This window comes from Hyperolius riggenbachi, chromosome 1 (assembly GCF_040937935.1).
Source record: "Hyperolius riggenbachi isolate aHypRig1 chromosome 1, aHypRig1.pri, whole genome shotgun sequence".
NCBI classification, from domain to species: domain Eukaryota; kingdom Metazoa; phylum Chordata; class Amphibia; order Anura; family Hyperoliidae; genus Hyperolius; species Hyperolius riggenbachi.
In genome coordinates, this window is record NC_090646.1 from 193,670,407 (window position 1) to 193,690,090 (window position 19,684).

The 19,684-nt window shown below is 41.7% G+C and overlaps 1 protein-coding gene across 5 annotated transcripts in view; it reads right to left on the reverse strand.

Annotated features, from left to right (window-relative positions):
• INPP4B (inositol polyphosphate-4-phosphatase type II B) overlaps positions 1-19,684 on the reverse strand; it is a 668,171-nt gene that overhangs the window by 181,251 nt on the left and 467,236 nt on the right. For all 5 annotated transcript variants that reach the window (XM_068279481.1, XM_068279471.1, XM_068279463.1 and 2 more), the window contains exon 13: positions 17,578-17,716. In XM_068279481.1, coding sequence (XP_068135582.1) covers positions 17,578-17,716 — 139 coding nt within the window. The remainder of the gene's footprint in view (positions 1-17,577; positions 17,717-19,684) is intronic.

The window sequence follows — 19,684 nt, forward strand, 5'->3', positions numbered from 1 at the left end:
CTGCCAGAGCTGCAGCTGATCTCTCCTGCGGGAGATTGAGCCAGCGGGGGGAGCGCCGATCACTGCTGGCCAGAGAGAGGTGAGCCACATGGCTACCCCGTGCTACACACAGGGTTACCGTTATTTGCTGTGGCTTTCCACCCCGTTTCTGAGACGGGGTTACCGCCAGGGGCGTTAAACCCAACATGAGCTAGTCGTCTTAATTGGATTTGTTTGATCTCCTATGTATGACCCTGGACTGTCTGATTGGCTTCTACTTTACACTTTCTACCATGCTGTGTTCAATTACCCATTGCTAACTTGAACTGCCTGACTACCAGCCTGCCTCTACCTGCCTTGTGGGTGTCTGGTAGGCCTTCATGGCCTCAGTCTCAATACCTTGCACACATAAGTCCTGAGTGTAACAGAGTACTGACACAACACATACAGTCGTCCCTCAGCAGAGTGAACACATAAGGGTGAAGACTACGGAGGAGATTGGGGTATTAAGACTGAAAGAAGGTGGGAGGTCTGCTATGCTTCACACTACCTTTCTTTTACTGAAACTCGCTTTTATCTGCCTCTTTTTTGAATCCAAAGATTCTCTGAATATTCTAAGATTTCAGGCTTGCTACCCAGTCAAGCAGCACAGGCAGATCAGTGGCCTCTGTTTTTTACATTAAAGCCTAACTACAAGAATATAGTTTATTTTAGAGTTGGATTACAAGTTCTTTTGAATTTTTAATGCTATTCGTGTTCCATCTGGGAGAATGTCCCTCAGTTTTCCGAACTGACTGAAAGTGAGAGACATTTTCCAACAGGGACAGAGATAGCAACAAATAAAATTATGTGTAGAGCGAGAGAGTAATCACTAAAACGCCTGTCAAGTTTTTATTGCGGCCCCAGGACTACTATAGTGCACATTTTGGCTTTGGAAGTTTTGGAAGATGACAGGGTAGGAAGTAATAGAAAATCTCAAAATCTCAGCAATGGAACACCCATAACAGTAAATCCCCTTTCCACATTATCTACAACTAAAATGTTTCTTTCCTGGAGGACAGCATTGATGCAGTTTAGTCAGTGACAGAAGTCCATTCTGCTACATTCTCACCTCCTGTCAGCAAGCTTGAAATTTTAGAATTGTATAGAAATGTTCATTACAATAAGACCACACAATGTCATCCTTCCTTCTCCAAGTCTGGAGTGCTATGGTGTAAAGGCACTAATATATAGACAGATTTAAGTAACTATGGGGCAGATTCAAAAACTGCCGATAACATTTTACTGGAGTTTATAGAAAGTAAATTGTGGGAATTTTGCAGATAGTGCACGGTCACATTGCTTGTTTACCCAAACAATGCACAAAAACGTTACTGCCACTTATGAAATTTGTCGTTATCACAGCCCCAATTTACCGTCAGTACACTTAACTTAATGCATAGCTCATAATATGCTTGTCTATATCAATTTGAGTTCAGTTTTAATATTCAAAGAAGAGTAGTTAATAGTTGTAGTCTTGCTTTGCTCCTGACTCAGGCCTGATTCAAGAACCTCCAGTAAAATTGTGTGTGCAAATGTCACAGGTGTCTACGGACGCAAAATATCAGGGGTTGTGCAAATAACACAGTAACTCATGTAATGCACACAAAGTATGCATTGCTAGTAAAAAGTTTTTATCAGAGGTTCATGAAACCTGACATCAGCAGTTACCTAGTCCCTTCTAAGAGACTGACCAAAACTTGCAAACCCAGGAAACAGGGGTGCTTCTTCACTGGGAATAGAGCTTAGAATTGTCAAAGGAAAGGTCCTGGACAGCTTATCTTTTAAACGGGACTGAACAGTCCTTTCTACAGGAGGCCACATACAGCAACACAGGTTGAGGCAGACGCCTTTGTTGGAAGAATAAAAGCATTAATGGTATGTGAGGAATGCCAGGTGAACCTCACTGACTACACCTTCATAAAGGTTCCTACTCTATGCCAGTGTTCTGGCAGCTTTGAAGTGGGAGTAACCCCTACATTTGGAATAACTCCCCTACATTGAACACAACAGAAAGGAGGTGAAGTAGCAGTTTAGCCACATTCTCTCCCAGAATTCACTGCTCTTCCACTAGAGGCCAAAGAGACAATATAACACAGTGGTGGTCACAAGACCACCATTGTTTAAAGCCAAATTAAATTGTTTACAGCCTATTTAACACATTTAATCTTGTCTTGGCACAATTGTGAGATGGGAAGGGTGTGGCCAGGGTTAAAAACATACCTGAAGAAGGGCTATAATGATTAATAAAGTGACCAAAATATGTATTATAAAATATAATAAGAACATACATATAAGAAGGAGTGTGGAAAAATATTTTAACAAGATATATCTTTTGGTTAAAAGATTAGGCATATCAGTGTTGATTAACCAGTTTTCCCACTGGGACCTTATGCAACATTTAAGTGTATATCTATATTCATGGAAAAAATATATACAAACCCCTCCAAAACAGCTGTATGCATTGCAGACCTGTCTGAAAACAGTGCCAGCAGATTACCTCCCTGTCCTTTGCCTTTTCTGTCTCACAGGTTTTCTCCAGAAATTTCTGATTAGCTATGGCACAGCTGGGCTGTGAGAAAAAAATGTGATATTCTGCATTCTCCAACGTTTCTTTTTTGCTGCTAATTGAACATAACTATGGTAATTCTTTTGGTTAATTATTTTAGGGTTCAAAAAAAGCAATCAATACAGATTCCCTGCATCTGTGATTAGCCATAGCCAAATTAATGAAATACTCACTACGGCCTGGTGCACACCAGAGGAGTTTTTCTGAGAGTTTTGAGTTTTTAAATCTGCTGCTAATGTTATCCTATGTGTCTGTGCACACTGGAGCAATGAGGTTTTGTAAAAACCCCATAGCATTACATTGGGAAGAGCTTTTAGAGGTTTCAAGAGCTCTTCCCAATGTAATGCTATGGGGTTTTTACAAAACCTCATTGCTCCAGTGTGCACAGACACATAGGATAACATTAGCAGCAGATTTAAAAACTCAAAACGCTCAGAAAAACTCTTCTGGTGTGCACCAGGCCTACATAGTGATATTGGGATGAAAAAGAGTGGAAATCTGCAACAGATATGCGTGTCCACTGATTGATGGACTTTAGCCATGATAAACCTGAGATATTATTCAGAATAATAGCTGCCTGCAGAGTGAACTGTAAACTTAACATTTGTAACAATACATTGCAACTAAGATTGTAAGTAAATGTGTGCAACTACATTTTTGTTGAAAAAAAAAATGAAACTGCATTTATTATTACTATATAAATCAATAATAATAATAATAATACATGCAGTTTCAATATTTTTTTCAACCAAAGTTTAGTTGCACAGCAAGGTCCATTATTTCTAGTCCCCAGGACAAGCCATAGAGGTCACAGGGACATAACGTTAGAACAAAAACGACCAAAAATGGGGACATTTAGAGCATTAAAAACCCTACAGAGGTTCTGTTTTATATCCACATTACCCAGAATTAAAATTACATTTGTTAGAGATGGGCTTTATTGCATTCTGAGCATCATAAACTTTGCTCTTTGCAGTACATTAATAAATAAACTCTACATTACTGTAAAACACCAAAAGGTGGCAGTAGCTTACTAGTCACGCATCTGCTTTTGTTCTACTGAGTTTCCTATCAGCTCTTCTGAGTGTTTTTTTAATGTATATTTGGATTCATTGCAGTGAAGTCATTGATAAAAGGATTATAAGATTGGAAGCTGTGAATCCCATACGCCCTACTGGTCTAACTTACATGCATCGCCCTGAAATCATTTTCTTTCTACACACCACAGAGCGCATGAGGTCTGCTGGTTTGGCATAAGGAGAGTAAATGATACAAATGTATGTAACCCTGTACAGGGATGATGTCATTACTCTCCTCTGCTTGGCTGATTACAATTACTACAGGACCGATGTCACACAAATACACTGCATGCAAGAGGAGGCTCGGATCTGCTCTCGCCCCCCTGACCTTGGCTAGAACTACATGTGGCGCTCTACACTCCGCTGCATATGATTTACTCATCGTCAGCACAGAGCCATGAAGATATATCGTTTTCATATAGTTTTTCACCACTAAAAAATTACTGTATCCCTGACCTCCCTATATCTTAATTTATGTAGCTGAGAACAGCATTCTAATTTATAATATACCCTTGTATGTGTTGTGCTATTGGAGAGGGCATATACATTAACGGCTGTTGTGTATGGTGTCAGGTTTATAGTTTCAGGCTTGAACAGTGGCTGGCATGCTTAATACTGTAACACCAGCCCCTTTAACTTTGACTATGAAAAATATGTGGCCCTTCCCGCTTATTTGCTTATTCATTTGACTGGACGGGCTATACATCAGAAGTAAAAATCTGGGGTACAAAAAAGGTCAGGGGAATAAAAAAGGGAAAAAGAAAATCACACATTATTATACCTTTCCTAAATAGAAGAATCTAAAACGTAACTTTTATTTGTTTCGCTAAAAACACATGAGCCTGATTAATAAAATGTTTCCATCTTTCTTTGGGGAAGGGGAGGTCATGTCACAGATCCCTATGGGCTCGATTCACAAAGCGGTGATAACCCAGTTAAAGACTTTAGGTGTGATAACCATTTTTATCATGCCTAAACTCAGTTTAGGCATGATAAATGTAGGCATGCTAAGTTTAGGCATGATAAGTTTCGGTGTGATAAGTGTAGGCATGCTAAGTTTAGATAAGTTTATTATGCGCGCAAAGTCCCGCACGCAAAGCAGCGCCATTAAACTCTATGCAAAGTGCACCAGACTTTGCTAGCGCAAAACTTTTCATCAGCTGTGCACTGCGGTGCTAACCCAGTTGGTGCTTAAACTTATCACGCCGAAAAACTTATCACACCTAAACTTATCATGCCTAAACTTATCACACCTAAACTTATCACACCTAAACTCATCATGCCTAAACAGAGTTTAGGCGTGATAAAGGGCTTTTCACCACGGTGCTAACTGTTAGCACTGCTTTGTGAATCAGGCCCTATGTATGATACTAGGAATACCCTCACACAAATGGAGTCCCCTCTATCTCAGACTAGTAATCCTACATTTAAACACATATCACACCACCCAAACAACCCAAAGTGCTTCACCCCATACAAATAGGGGTACTATCGGGGTACTATCAACAAAGTGGAAGAGTGCAAAATAGACATAATTATAACAATCATGGAAAAAAAATAAAAAAAAATGCCATAGCCTCACAACTATTAAGACAGGCTTATATTAGAATAAAAAGGAACCAGGTTGGGGGAAAGTTTATGAAGACATGTTAGAGGCTGGACGGTATTTCAGTATGCCAATGTCTGTCCACAAATAAAACGCCATTCTGCATGAATGAGAAATTCCACGTGTGTTACAAAATTACCATACCTACGGATAAGTGCTGCACAAGTCTTTTTTTAATTAAATAATACGGGTAATGCAATGATATTCACTAGAATGTAATACATTATTCAGGATACTTAATAATAAATTATTCAGGAATTTTTACCTTAATTATTGTGGTTTCAGTGTCAAAAATGCTTTGTTGCTGTATGTTGGCATTCAACGTTAACCGCCAGTGATGTTTAGCCTAAGCTATGATGTCATGCAGCCTTCTTCCCCAGAGCACCCTGGGATATGAGGGGGAACAAAAAACATCCCATATTCACCTTGCAAGCAGTAAGGGCCCCTTTTCACTGGAGTGGACCTTAACGAGGTGAAGGGGTCTAGTGCAGAGTGCCGTTGCATGCAAAACCATTTTGAAGGCGAACACCCTCCATTGGTGCAGCTGAATGCAAATTAAGCAAATATTGCAACTGAATGTAAATTTCATGCAAGATGATGACAACATAGTTCCACCTAATGTATGTAGTTGAGGGTATCCCTGAAGTGGCTGGATAGTGTACTGGTAGTAGCTGGAGAGTGTACTGGTTAAGGGCTCTGCCTTTGACATGGGAGACCAGGGTTCAAATCCAGGCTAGGGTCAGTACCTATTCAGTAAGAAGTCCTTGGGCAAGACTCCCTAACACTGCAGGGTGGCCTCTTGAGCGCACCTTTAGTGGCTGCAGCTCTTGAGCGCTTTGAGTCCAACAGGAGAAAAGCGCAATACAAGTGTAAGGATTATAGGATAATTATTATTATTATTTTGAGGTGTTTATTGAGGTCAGTTCAGCCCTCAAGAGGTTTGAATCTAAGAGAAATGTGATATTCAAGTATTAATATTTCATTTTAATTTCATCTTACAGCAGGAGTAATTAATTACACACGGCCAGAGAATATGTTGGTCATTAGCAACACCTGCACTAATGCATTGCCAGGCAGCAGACACTGACATTCCTTCCTGCCAGTTTCTGTTAGAAGCACTGTAGAATGACAGAGAAAAATAATCAAGCTGAAATGATATTTGCCAATTATCCTTGCCAATGAGTTTTTCCTCAATATACATAGAATTTGATTTTCCTTTCCCCAACTGCTGAAGTTCTTATGTAAACCTGGGTTCTGTATAAAAAATGTCAAATAGGCTATTTCAGTTTTTTAGAAAATAAAAACACAGGATCCATTGATCAATGGAACCAATGTCTGCAACCATTCACTCATTAAGTTTACACAGACTGATGAATAATGGCAAACAAAGAGGACAGGCAGAAGACTTTAAACAGCACCACTCAATAGATAAGGAAAATATAAAAATTGTTTTGTCACAATACATAATTTGCAATTCATGGTTATTCAATATTAAAAGTTGCTGAAACTCATGTACAGCAAATAAAGAATTGATCATGGACAAATTGCCAATCAATAAGGGTAGAATCAAATAGGGTTTAGCAGGTGGCGTACGTTAACCACTTCGCATCCAGACCTTGTTTTCCCCTTATTGACCAGAGCAGTTCTTACGCTTTAGCGGTGTCCCTGTTTAATCACCAATAACTTCACCTGTACTCGTGCCACTTAAATGATCTATATATCGTTTTTTTCAAGACAAACTAAGCTTTCATTGGGGGGTATTTGGTCCCAAATAAAATGTTCCCCTCTATGCATTTTAATGGGAAAAAGGGGGGAAAAATAAAAAAATTCATTATTTCTCAATTTTGATCAATTTCTGTTTAAAAATAAAAATTGCGATTGACATAAAAACGGTGCCACCAGTTAAAGTCGCCCCAGTATAGATATCCAGAAGTGTCCCCAGTATCAACCCCCCCCCATACAGCCAGATGTGTCCCTAATATCAGCCCCCCCCAGCATAGCCAGATGAGTCCCCTGTGTTTGCCACCCCTAGAATAGATTGACAGATGCACCCCCAGGAATAGTGCCCCTCTTTATAGCCAGATGTTTCCCCGGGATCAGGATTACCCCATTATAGCCAGATGTACCCCCAGGATTAGTGCTGCCCCCCATTATAGCCAAATGTGCCCCCAGTATTACATTATGGGCCCCCCCAGGTGCCCAGATGTGCAAAATTTGTAACCCCCCTCCCCTTTGTTAATAATATGTCCCCCAGTAACTTTTTATACCCCCCATTGCATTTCCCCCCCTCCCCCCAAGAATCCATAGCCAGATCCCCCCTCCCCCCCCCCCCCCAGGCAGCCCCCTCTGTGCAGAAATAGTTAATAAAAATGCACAAGCAAGCAGCCACACTCACCTACCTCGGTCCTGCGACGATCCTGAAGCCTGATCCTCTGATCACCGCTCTGCAGCCAGCCGCATATTGCCGGTAACCCGGGTCCCGGCTTGATGACGTCATCAAGCCGGGACCCGGGTTTCCGGCAATATGCGGCTGACTTCAGAGCGGTGATCGGAGGATCAGGCTTCAGGCTCGTCGCAGGACCGAGGTAGGTGAGTGTGGCTGCTTGCTTGTGCATTTTATTAACTATTTCTGCGCCGAGAGGGACAAATGAAGGATCGCTGCAGTTCACTACTGCAGCGATCATTCATGGGAGGAGGGTATACTAATTGGCCAAAAGGGAACATGTTCCCTTCCACCAATTAGTAATGCAGCTGACAGTGCCGGAGGGTGCGCTCTGCAGCGCACCCGACCGTGCACAGCAGGGCTGCAAGAAGGTCAGTATATCTACGTGGCTGTGGCTTGGAGGGTGCCACAGCTGACGTAGATATACTGTAGCAGTGGGGAAAGTGGTTAAAAAGGGGCGCTGGGAAAAAAGGGCGCCGGGTTTTAAACGATAAACATGGATAACGTTTAAAAATACAATGTACTATATTTCGTTTAAAAATAATGTTATAAATCATTAATGTTATAAATCATTAAATAATGTGCATGAAATTGGCAATTGTGAAAACGTTAATCTTCCGTTTAAAAAGTGGAACGTATAATAACGTTTAAAAAAAAATAGTAAGTAACCCTCCCTGTACCTACCCCTAACCCCTAGACCCCCGTGTTGGTGCCTAAACCTAAGACCCCCCTGGTGGTGCCTAAACCTAAGACTCCCCTGATGGTGCCTAAACCTAAGACTCCCCTGGTGGTGCCTAAACCTAAGACTCCCCTGGTGGTGCCTAAACCTAAGACTCCCCTGGTGGTGCCTAAACCTAAGACCCCCCTGTTGATGCCTAAACCTAAGACCCCCCTGGTGGTGCCTAAACCTAAGACCCCCCTGTGATAAGCATTAATAACGTGTGAAAAAAATATTGTGCTTTTTTTCGTTTAAAAATAATGTTTTAAAAAAGATTGTACTGTTTTTCGTTTAAAAATAATGTTTGAAAAATTATAAATCATAAAATAATGTGTAATCATGAGAAGCAGTTATAAAACAGTAAAAGTCTCCGGGCGCCGCTTATAAAACGTTATTTTTCTCCGGCGCCCTTTTTTCCTGTCGGGCGCCCATTAAACGATATTTATTATGGGAGTGAATGGCGGCGCCCGATTTGTCTACTTGCCTCTGGCGCCCGAATTTACTGTTCCCCAGCAGGTGAACCCCTTCATGATTTGAATCCGGTTCAATGTACAATATAAGGTGCTAACAATCAATGATAATAATCAATATAGTGGCAGTGATAATAGGAAAAGCAGGATATATGTTATCCGGACAGATCGTTAAGCTATAAAAAATAAACACTAATTAATACAATCATATGCCAAATATCATGTCAAAATTTATTGGAAAAAATAACTGAAAATATTGTTAAAAGCACATGGGATGGCCACCCCGTCACAACTCATCCACCCAGGCAGTCCACATGCAATCACATCCGTACGCCGGCATCTAGCTCTAGGATAGGAGTAGTGATCCAATTAGCATCAGCATTTAGAGAGAGGCAAGAGTTCTCATGTGGTCAAAGGACTTTGGTATTGGTTACCATCAGAAGGAAGTAAAAGACTGTAAAAGACTGACAAAACCGTGCAGGCTAATGGAGGACGATCAAACGTCACTAGCAGGCAATGGTGTTAAGACAACAGTGGCATCAGCATATGTAGCACAAGAAGCAGGCACTGTTAGCAGCAGCTCACACTGTGTAAGCGCAACATAGCGCAACAAACAAACAGCGTGATAAATGTCAAGCCAAGTTTGTCTCACCAAAACCATGGAGGCCCGCTGTGTAACGACTGTCAGTTCATCTCGATCTCATGGTTTGAGAGAGCTCCTGATGATAGCCATGTGTCAATGCTGGATGGTGAAGGTGATCCGCATATGTTTCCTGAGATGACAAGGACTCAGCAGTACTCAGGGTCCAGGCAGTGTGGTTAATGGTAAGCTCACCCGGGTGGCATGCATAGCCAGGTGGCCGCCGGACAGAGCTGTGGTCACTGGCTGGGTGGGGATCGGGACGGCGTGGCGTCCCATGCAGGGAAAGTGTTAAACAAGTGCTAACAATCAATTATGTGTAATGAAGTTCTAATGCTTAAAAACAATTGGGGGGGGGGGGGTTGCATACAAATAAGGTGCAATATTGTGCAAATAAATTCAACGAAAAACAGTGCAAAAATGCTTTTGTTTGTTTTTTTATCCAAATACACACTGAGGTGGATAGTAGAGCAGCCTAAATAGGAAGGTATACATCACTCGGAAAGGTTTCAAGTCCAGGATCAGGTGAGTTAGTAGCAGGCTGGGGACTCTCCTACAATCCTCAATACTATTATCGAAATAAATCTGTTTTTTTAAGAGTAGGGAGCGGCCATTATGTATTTGGTTGAAAACTATTTTTCAGTTTTGTATTGAATTGATTTGCACAATAGTCTATACTGAACCCGAGATCAAATCAAGAAAGGGTTCACATGCTGATCCCCGATTAATTCTATCCTTATTGATTTCTGACTTGTCCAAGATAAATTGTTTATTGGCTATACATGAGTTTCAGCAGCATGTTTCATGGGGATTTTTTAATGATACATTTTTACTATTGAGTAACCATGATTTGTGAATTATATATTGTGATTGAATAAAGTTGTTATACAGTACTTCCTTATCCATTGAGTGGTGCTGTTTAAAGGCTTCTGAATGTGCGTACGTACGAAAAGGGCGTCGGGAAAAAAGGGCGCGTGGTATAAACGATAAATGGAAAATATCGTTTATAGAAATATTGTGTAGAATTTCGTTTATAAATAGTGTTTTAAGAATTTATAAATCACTAAATAATGTGTATGAGATCGGCATTTCTTAAAACGTTAATCTTCCCTATTTGTAAAGTGAAACTTATATTTACGTTTATTAAAAACCCTCCCTGTACCTATCCCTAACCCCTAGACCCCCTGTTGGTGCCTAAACCTAAGACCCCCCTGTTGGTGCCTAAACCTAAGACCCCCCAGTTGGTGCCTAAACCTAAGACCCCCCAGTTGGTGCCTAAACCTAAGACCCCCCTGTTGGTGCCTAAACCTAAGACCCTCCTGTTGGTGCCTAAACCTAAGACCCCCCTGTTGGTGCCTAAACCTAAGACCCCCCTGTTGGTGCCTAAACCTAAGACCCCCCAGTTGGTGCCTAAACCTAAGACCCCCCTGTTGGTGCCTAAACCTAAAACCCCCTATGGATAATAATGTTTTACAGACATTAATAAATAAAAAATGTAAAGAAAAAAATGTAAATTATTTTTTTGGGTGGATAATAATATTTTAGAAATAGTGATTTAGTATCTTCATAAACGTTATTCGTCACGGGCTCATTTTGTAAACTTAAATCATCACAAACATAGTTATAAATCCTTAAAAATCTCCGGGCGCCGTTAGAAATCCTTAAAAATCTCCGGCGCCTTTTTTTCCCTGTTCAGCGCCCATTAAACGATATTTATAATGGAAGTGAATGGGGCGCCCTTTTTGTCCACTTGTCTCATGCGCCCAAATCTACTGCTTCCTCTGAATGTCCCCTTTCTTTGCAATAGTTGATGGTAAGTTTTTACGATTCAGCAAAGTGGATAAAAAATGTCCATTTGAGTTGTGATGTGAAGTGAACCCGACACCCAAAATTCCAAAGTAGGCAGATCAGCAACAGGAAGGCACACTCCCAGTTTCCCAAGGCATAGGAGCAGGGGCGTTTCTAGCCCTTTTATCTCTCCAGGCGAGAAGTCCTGTGTCACGCCCCCTCCCCCCGATCCTGTCCCATTTCTTTGCACACCCCTCTCTTGCTCTCCCCAGCTTAGTGTGTAAATGCAGAGTATATTGCAGCAGGAGCTGTGCTATCACCCCTTCGCTGGAGTCCAGTGCTGTGCTTCTGCCTGTCCACTCGGTTTAGTGCCCAGCATCTCTTACCACATGTATCATGATTACACACGACTTGAGGAGAGTGAGGAGCCAGCACTAAAGGAAGCAGAAGAGAGACAGGATGGTTGGACAGGCACAGCACTGGACTCCGGCGAGGAGGTGAAAGCACAGCTTCTGCTGCACTATACTCTGAATTTACACATTGGGCTAGGGGATTGCTGGAGGGGGACAGGGAAAGATAGTGGTACAAAGGGACATATAGAGGCACAGGAGGACTGAGAGAGGCACAAAGGGGGACAGAAGGAGACTAGGCACAGTGGGACGTAGGGATGCACAGGGTGGCAGAGGAAGCACAAGGGGACAGACGGAGGCCCAAGGGGACTGAAGAAGGCACAAAGGGGGACAGAAGGAGGCACAATCGGGGACAGAAGGAGGCACAATGGGGGACAGAATGAGGCACAAAGGGGGACAAAAGGAGGCACAGGAAGACAGAAGGGGCACAGGGGGACTGAAGGAGGCACACAGGGGACAGAAGGAGGCACACAAGGGGGTCAGAAGAAGGCAGAGGGGGACTAAAGGAGGCACAGGGGACAGAAGGAGGAACAGGGAGACAGAAGGAGGCACAGGGGAGACAGAAGAAGGCATAGCGAGGCACAGAGGGAGCCACAGGGGGACAGAAGGAGGCACGAGGGCCAGAAGGAGTCACAAAGGAGGACAGAAGGAGGCACAAGGGGACTGAAGAATGCACACAGGGGGACAGAAGGAGGCACAAAGGGGGACAGAAGGAGGCACAATGGGGGACAGAATGTGGCACAAAGAGGGACAAAGTAGGCACAGGAAGACAGAAGGGGCACATGGGGGAATGAAGGAGGCACACAGGGGACAGAAAGAGGCACAAAAGGGGGCAGAAGGAGGCACAACGAGGGACAGAAAAAGGCACAAAGGGAGACAGAAGGAGGCACAGGGAGATGGAGAGGCACAAAGGAGGGGGTCAGAAAAAGGCAGAGGGGGACTAAAGGAGACACAGGGGACAGAAGGAGGAACAGGAAGACAGAAGGAGGCACAGGGGAAACAGAAAAAGGCATAGAGAGGCACAGAGGGGGGCACAGGGGGACAGCAGAGGCCCATGGAGACAAAAGGAGGCACAAAGGGAGACAGAAGGAGGCACAGGAAAGAAGGAGGCACAGGAGGACAGAAGGAGGCAGAGGGGGACTGAAGGAGGGACATGGGGCAGAGGTAGAACAAGGGGACAAAGCGAGGCACAAGGAGACACAGGGCAACAGAAGGAGGCTCAAAGGGGCACAGAAGGAGGCAGCAGTGGCACAGAGGGACTTAAGGAGGCACATGGAGACAGAAGAAGGCACAAAGGGGGACAGAAGGAGGCACGGGGGACAGAAGGACAAACAGGGGGGCAGAGGTGGCATAGGGGACTAAAGGAGGCAAAAGACGAAAGAAGGAGCAGCAGAAACAGAAAATAAAACGACCGCGGGGAGGGGGCTTAGTCCGGGGAAGGGCTTTAGTCCAGGGTGAGGCTTAGTCCAGGAGCATGGCGCCACATGACCAATTGCGCTCCAGGCAATGGCCTGTAATGCCTATGCCTAAAAACGCCCCTGCATAGGAGAAGCCAGTGAATATCACATGTGAGTAAACTAACCTTTTAAATGGTCTCAACAGAATATTAAATACAGACATAAATAACACGAGTATTTATTTATTCTGAAGGGCCCATGAAGGACCCTCCATTGAATAGCTTCTAGAATGCTCTCTCAGCAGCTGATAAATGCACTTCTCACGAGATGAATATAAACATTAAGAGCCTCATCTGATTAAACAGTCTGATATTTTTTGATGTCACAGTTTTTGTGCCTTGGGTTTCATCAGGACTTTTTTTCACAGCTTTTTTCTGGCACAGCAAAAAACTTTTGCCTAACCCCAACCTCTGACTTCTAAAAGGCTAATCCTTATCTGTTCTAAAAACCTTCCATACCTCTAATGCTATTCTAACCTTTTGCTTCTTGCTATTGCTAAGTGGTGGTCAAGAAATTTCAGTGACAACATAAGATAGAAATGTGGAGAGTAAAGTATATACAGCAAGCCCTTACCTCCAAAGATGTTTACACGGACTGTAAACTGTCACCTTGAAGTGGGAGGTGATCAATGAAGTTGTTTAATCAATAAATGTACACAGGTTTCTTAAAGTTAACCTCCAGACTAAAAATCTACTCTGCAGCACTGAAAAGGCTTGGTGTTTCTTTAACAGTTTCACAGCATCAGAACTTTGCTTTTCTTACCCAAGCCTCATTTTTAGCTGCACGGGAGAAAACTGCCCGAGCATTTTTCCCCTGATGCTGTGCAAAGCATGATGGGATTTCTGATGTCGTTCTTGTTCTGCTGTTCTGGTGCAATTTTGCTTTTAATTTTGAATTTGAGATTTGAAGCCTAGCGCGTGCAGCTGGGAGGGGTGATCAGGACACAGGACAGTTGGAACTGCTCCCAGTCACCTCCTTTCAACCAAAAAGATGGCTGCCCCATGAAAAAGATGGCTGCCCCCATTAAATCCCAAACATTTGCCTGTTCTTTTAAAACAGGGTGGGTAAGAGATTATATTACCTATCTATTTTAATTAACATAACTAATGTAATTTAATGACAGTATGTTTGTTTAGGTTGAAGCTCCTCATTAAGACTACCTTAAAATAAGATGCCATCTGCTAAGCTTTGATCACATTTGAGTCATAGTCCTCAACTACATTTTTCCTACTGGCTACTACAGTTGTTTTAATCAATTTAGAGTGCCAGCCAATAGGAAGCATTTAATAGCCACCTTTGCAGGGAAGATGAAAGGGTTAGAAGGCTGTGCACGAGAACTGATAAAAGAATCACAGCTCTTTAAAAAGGAACTGTGACAAAAATGTTAAAATTTAAAACACATACAAATAAGAAGTACATTTCTTCCATAGTAAAATGAGCCATAAATTACTTTTCTCCTATGTTGCTGTCACTCACAGTAGGTAGTAGAAATCTGACACTACTGACAGGTTTTGGGCTAGTCCATCTCTTCATGGCAGATTTTCAGCATGGCCTTTATTCTTAATAAAGTCATTCCCTGAAAAAGATTTATACAATGATGCTGGCCAGCCTCCCTGCTCACCGTACACTTCTTTGGCAGTGGGACGGAGCAACTGACATGCACTAAGTGCTTTTAAAAATAAAAGAAAACCTTGATAACCTCCCATGAGAAGATGAGCTAATACAAAATCTGTAATGTCAGATGTCTACTACTTACTGCAAGTGACAGCAACATAGGAGAAAAGTAATGTATGGCTCATCTTACTCTGGAAGAAACGTACTTATTATTTGTATATGTTTACATGTATTTTAAATTTTACGATTTTCGGGAAAGAGGTCCTTTAAGCATTCTAACATTTTACCAGTAAAGTATCAAAATAATTATTTTAACCACTTAAGCCCGAAGGGTTGAAATTTTTTTACATCCGAGCAACTTTCACCTCCCATTTATTTGCCAATAACTTTATCACTACTCATCACAATGAATTGATCTATATATTGTTTTTTCCGCCACCAATTAGGCTTTCTGTGGGTGGTACATTTTGCTAAGAGCCACTTTACTGTAAATTAATTTTAACAGGAAGAATAAAAAAAACGGAAAAAATTCATTATTTCTCAGTTTTCAGCCATTATAGTTTTAAAATAATACATGCCTCCATAATTAAAACTCACGTATTGTATTTGCCCATATGCCCCGGGTATTACACCGTTAAAATTATGTCCCTATCACAATGTATGGCAACAATATTTTATTTGGAAATAAAGGTGCATTTTTTCAATTTGCATCCATCACTATTTAGAAGCCCATAATTTATTAAATCATATTGATATACTCCTTTGACATGCATATTTAAAAAGTCCAGACCCTTAGGTAACTATTTATGTTTTTTTTTTTATTATTGTAATTTTTTTTTTTTTAATTTAAACTTGTATGTGGGTATTTTTTGGTGTGGGAGGTAAACAGGGAATTGTAAATGTTTGTAAATGTATTTTATTCAGTGTTAAGTGTTTTTGGTGTAGTTAGCTATTTGGCCACAAGATGGCCACAATCAAAAAGTCCTGGGAGCGATCGATCTCGCTCCCAGGCAGAAGAAAGGAGACCAGAGCTCAGAAAAGCCGCAGCGTCTGAAGAGACGCTGTCGGCTTTTCTCAGGGGGGGTCCGATCAGCGAAAGGGATTTATAATCCCTTTCACTGATCGGTGGGCTAGCGGCCAGCAGCGGGGGCGCGCACGGGGGGAAGGGGGCCCGCGGGAGCGCACGCGACCCGCGGAAGTGCGCGCAGGCTAACTGGACAAAATTTTTTGTCCAGTTAGGCTTAAGTGGTTAAATGAAGTTCTGCGCACCCCTCCTCTATCACCTCCTCCTCAGGTAAAAATAAAAGCTGTCCTGTAGGGAAAAAAGAAAATGCTTGCCTACCCAAGAAATCTGTCTGGTCCCTGTTTCTCTGTCCCTATCTACAGGGTCTCATGTCACATGGAACTACTTCCAAGATGATTCCCAGAAATCTCAAAGCAGCTGAAACTTTTAGGGCCCATTCACAATGGGGCGATTTGTGGGCATTTTCCGCAGATTTTGGAATCGCCGGTGATCGCTAGCGCTTTGAAATGAGAAGTACTAGTGTAATTAATAGCACAGTATATGGAACTGATTTCACTGCAGCAATCACCGGTTCGCGATTTGCGGACAACAAAAATGCGGTACATGCATCGCTTTTTCACAATTTTAGAGCGATCATGATTGAAATGTTAAGAAAAGAGAATTGTGACTGCTCAAAAATCATGAAATTATGCAGTAAAAAAATAAGCAAAACACTAGCAATTGTGCAAGCGTTTTGGGATCCCCAGTGTGAACAGACCCTAAGGATCCAAAAACATAGTTACATAGTAATCTAGGTTGAAAAAAAAAGATGTCTGTCAAGATCAGATGCTAAAACTTAATTGTATTATAACTCAGAGGAAGGAAAGGATACTAGTATAAACATTATTCCCCACAGGATAATGGTATCACCATCAGATATCCTCATACCCCCTGAAGTAGCTACAAGAGTGACCACACTTCCTGTTTTAGCAAGGCAACAGGAATTCGTTTCTGTGAACTTACTTCTTCTGGTGTCATGGACTGACCAAAAGTAATACAAACTGATATCCGTTAGTTAACAGAACCAGTGACAACTAAGGATCATGGGAAGTATGGTTTTGAGTCCAACAGGCAACTGTTTCCAGAAATATGTCAACCCCCTCCTTGTAGCCTTACTACCAGAATAGTGCGGTAGTGCTAGAAAGATGCCATCAACATATGAAAATCTATTTTAATGTATCTGCAAGCATTTAGGATGAATCTAATGCGCATGATAGATTTTCTAAATGCCCAGAGTTCTTTTCTAACTCCAGCTACGAGGAGAACAAAAATAACAGCCATTTGTACAGTGTCTGTGAAAAAGTAACTTTATAATAGACAATTTACACTGACATACTTATTATTTCAAATTCCTTGCATTCTTTGTGAATTGACCCTTAAGTTTTAGATGTGCTTGTTCATCATGGAGCCTGAAGGAAAGCTGATCTGTTGTATATTAAAGCAGAACTAAGACTGAAGGGAACACAGCGTGCTGATGTGCAGTGCTGTCTCCATTGAAGCAATTGAGCATGGCTAGCAATTCTAAAAATACAAGGAGATACAATATGATAAATGATCTTCCATCAGAGACCCAGCTTCTCAAATGCTGCCTTGTACTTGATCTCTATTGGGACAGACCATTGTCTTCTATCACACCTTCTACTTGTGAATAGATGTATTTTATTCACTGCAGTTTGTTTATGATGTTAGAGTGGTATCTTACCATTTGTGTGCGACGTGATGAGATCTTCATCTATACAGTCCGGTGTGTTATCTATTGTGCTGTCTTCTTTTTCAAGTAGCCTGTCCGTCATGTCAATAATGCAGTGAAGACTCTTCCCTACGTTGGCCCACACCCTATCCTGAAAAGAACATAAGCATCACAATACATACATTGGCACAATACCTACACAATGAAACACAGGACATAACTTCAGATGAATGCCTTGACAAGCTCTTTTGAAATGAAAAAAAGGAAGCATGTAAAGAATAGAAAAGAGTCACTATGCTAGAAGAACAGAGATATTGTAACTGAAATAGTCTCAATAATTCATAAATCAGACACCCAAACCTGCGAGTCATGGTGGATGATACTTTAACCCCTGACCAGCAAGTCTTGTTATATGTCGGTGGCATGGTTTGTGGCTGGGAGGTTTAGGTTTGACCTCTGGGTTTGGGTTTCTGCCCTGCAATATGTGAGTATGCAAACTGACTGATGCACGATTTGTAGTAGCCCTAATTATAAAGACTCTTTTAAAAAACACCATATTCAAAAAGGAGAATCTGTTATGTTTTTTAACAGGTAGCAGTGTTTTGATTGCCTACCTCAATTAGTTGAAGTTATGATCCACAGACAGCAGCTCTATCCATTTGAATGGAGATAAATTATGATCCCTTGCAAAAGTGGTTAAAAAACCATTAAAGCAAAAAAAGTAGGCAGTTAAAATCTCACAGAACCATCAGGTTTTGGACAAGTCCATCTCCTCCTGGGGGATTCTCAGGGTTTCTTTGTTTTCAAAGGCATTTCCTGAACGGCAGTTTCTAAGTCTAACTGCCACAATAGTTACATACCAGCCAGCCTCCCTACTCGCTTGCACACTATTTTGGCAGTTAGACTGAGCAACTGCCGTTTAGAGAATGCTTTTGAAAACAAAGAAAAACTGAGAATTCCCCATGAGGAGATGGACTACTCCAGAACCTGTCAGTTCTGTCAGATTTTAAATGCTTACTTTTTTGCTGTAGTGGTCCTTTAAGCCAATTGGTACCTTTAAAACTTATGTTATTTCACCATAAATAACTATTTTTCATGCAGTTATTAACAGATCCCTCTTTGTCACTATAGATTGCTCTGCAGCTGAATCTGCTATACTTGTTGCTCCATCCAGAGCCCTTTCCAATCGAGCACACACGGGGGACGGCTTACAAATTGGAGGTAAAAATGAATAGACCCCACGAACACTAAAAAGATGGTTAAACACAACTGCATATCTACAGTGTAAACACATTATTTGTGCATTACAGCATTAACTGCCACACCACATGGGTATTGTAAGTATGATAATCATGCACTTGTTTTGGCCTTTGAACCTAATTATTGATATTTGATTGAGTTAATCAACTGATGGTTTGCAATTGCAACTACTGAGGTGAAAATATCTGCATGGCAAGTAGAGGATTTTTCTTAATCAAAAGGACATTGTTATTTTAGCCTTAATATTATAGGCCTGTTGTGAAACCTTGTGGACTCATCCAGTGATGATTGTTCTGTATAATGTCCATGCATAACAGAGCAGGAATAGGTCAGCATTTCATGAACATGCAGCATTTTATGCTATTATACACATTGTTTCCACAAGTGGTGGTGATTTGTTAGCAATGTTGCTGTTTTATAATAAAAAAGTAAATATTAAGCCTGTGTGAACATGGATTTTTGATAAATTTTCAAATAAAAATACTATTTCCTTTACTTTTTTTGTTTAAAAGCTCACAAGTTGGACATAACTACAGTTCCTGGGATGCTCTAAAGAGACCCTGACCCTAAGAGAGGCCACCTATGATTTCTCCTCAAGGCTTTTATGACCCCACCACCGGTCATAAAACAGGTGCTGCTAATATAATCCCCTTCCCCCATAATAAGTGTGGCCACTAAATATGCTAAACCACCATTCCACTATTGTCACCCTTCATAAAAAGTGCTGCCACCATTCCCCCCCCTCTCGCATAACAAGTGCTGAAATTGTTCCCCCTCACAACAAGTCCAGTAACCATACCACATTCCCCACCCCTTAAAAAAAGAAGTTATGCTATGACTAAGGACCAGTGTGCCTCCA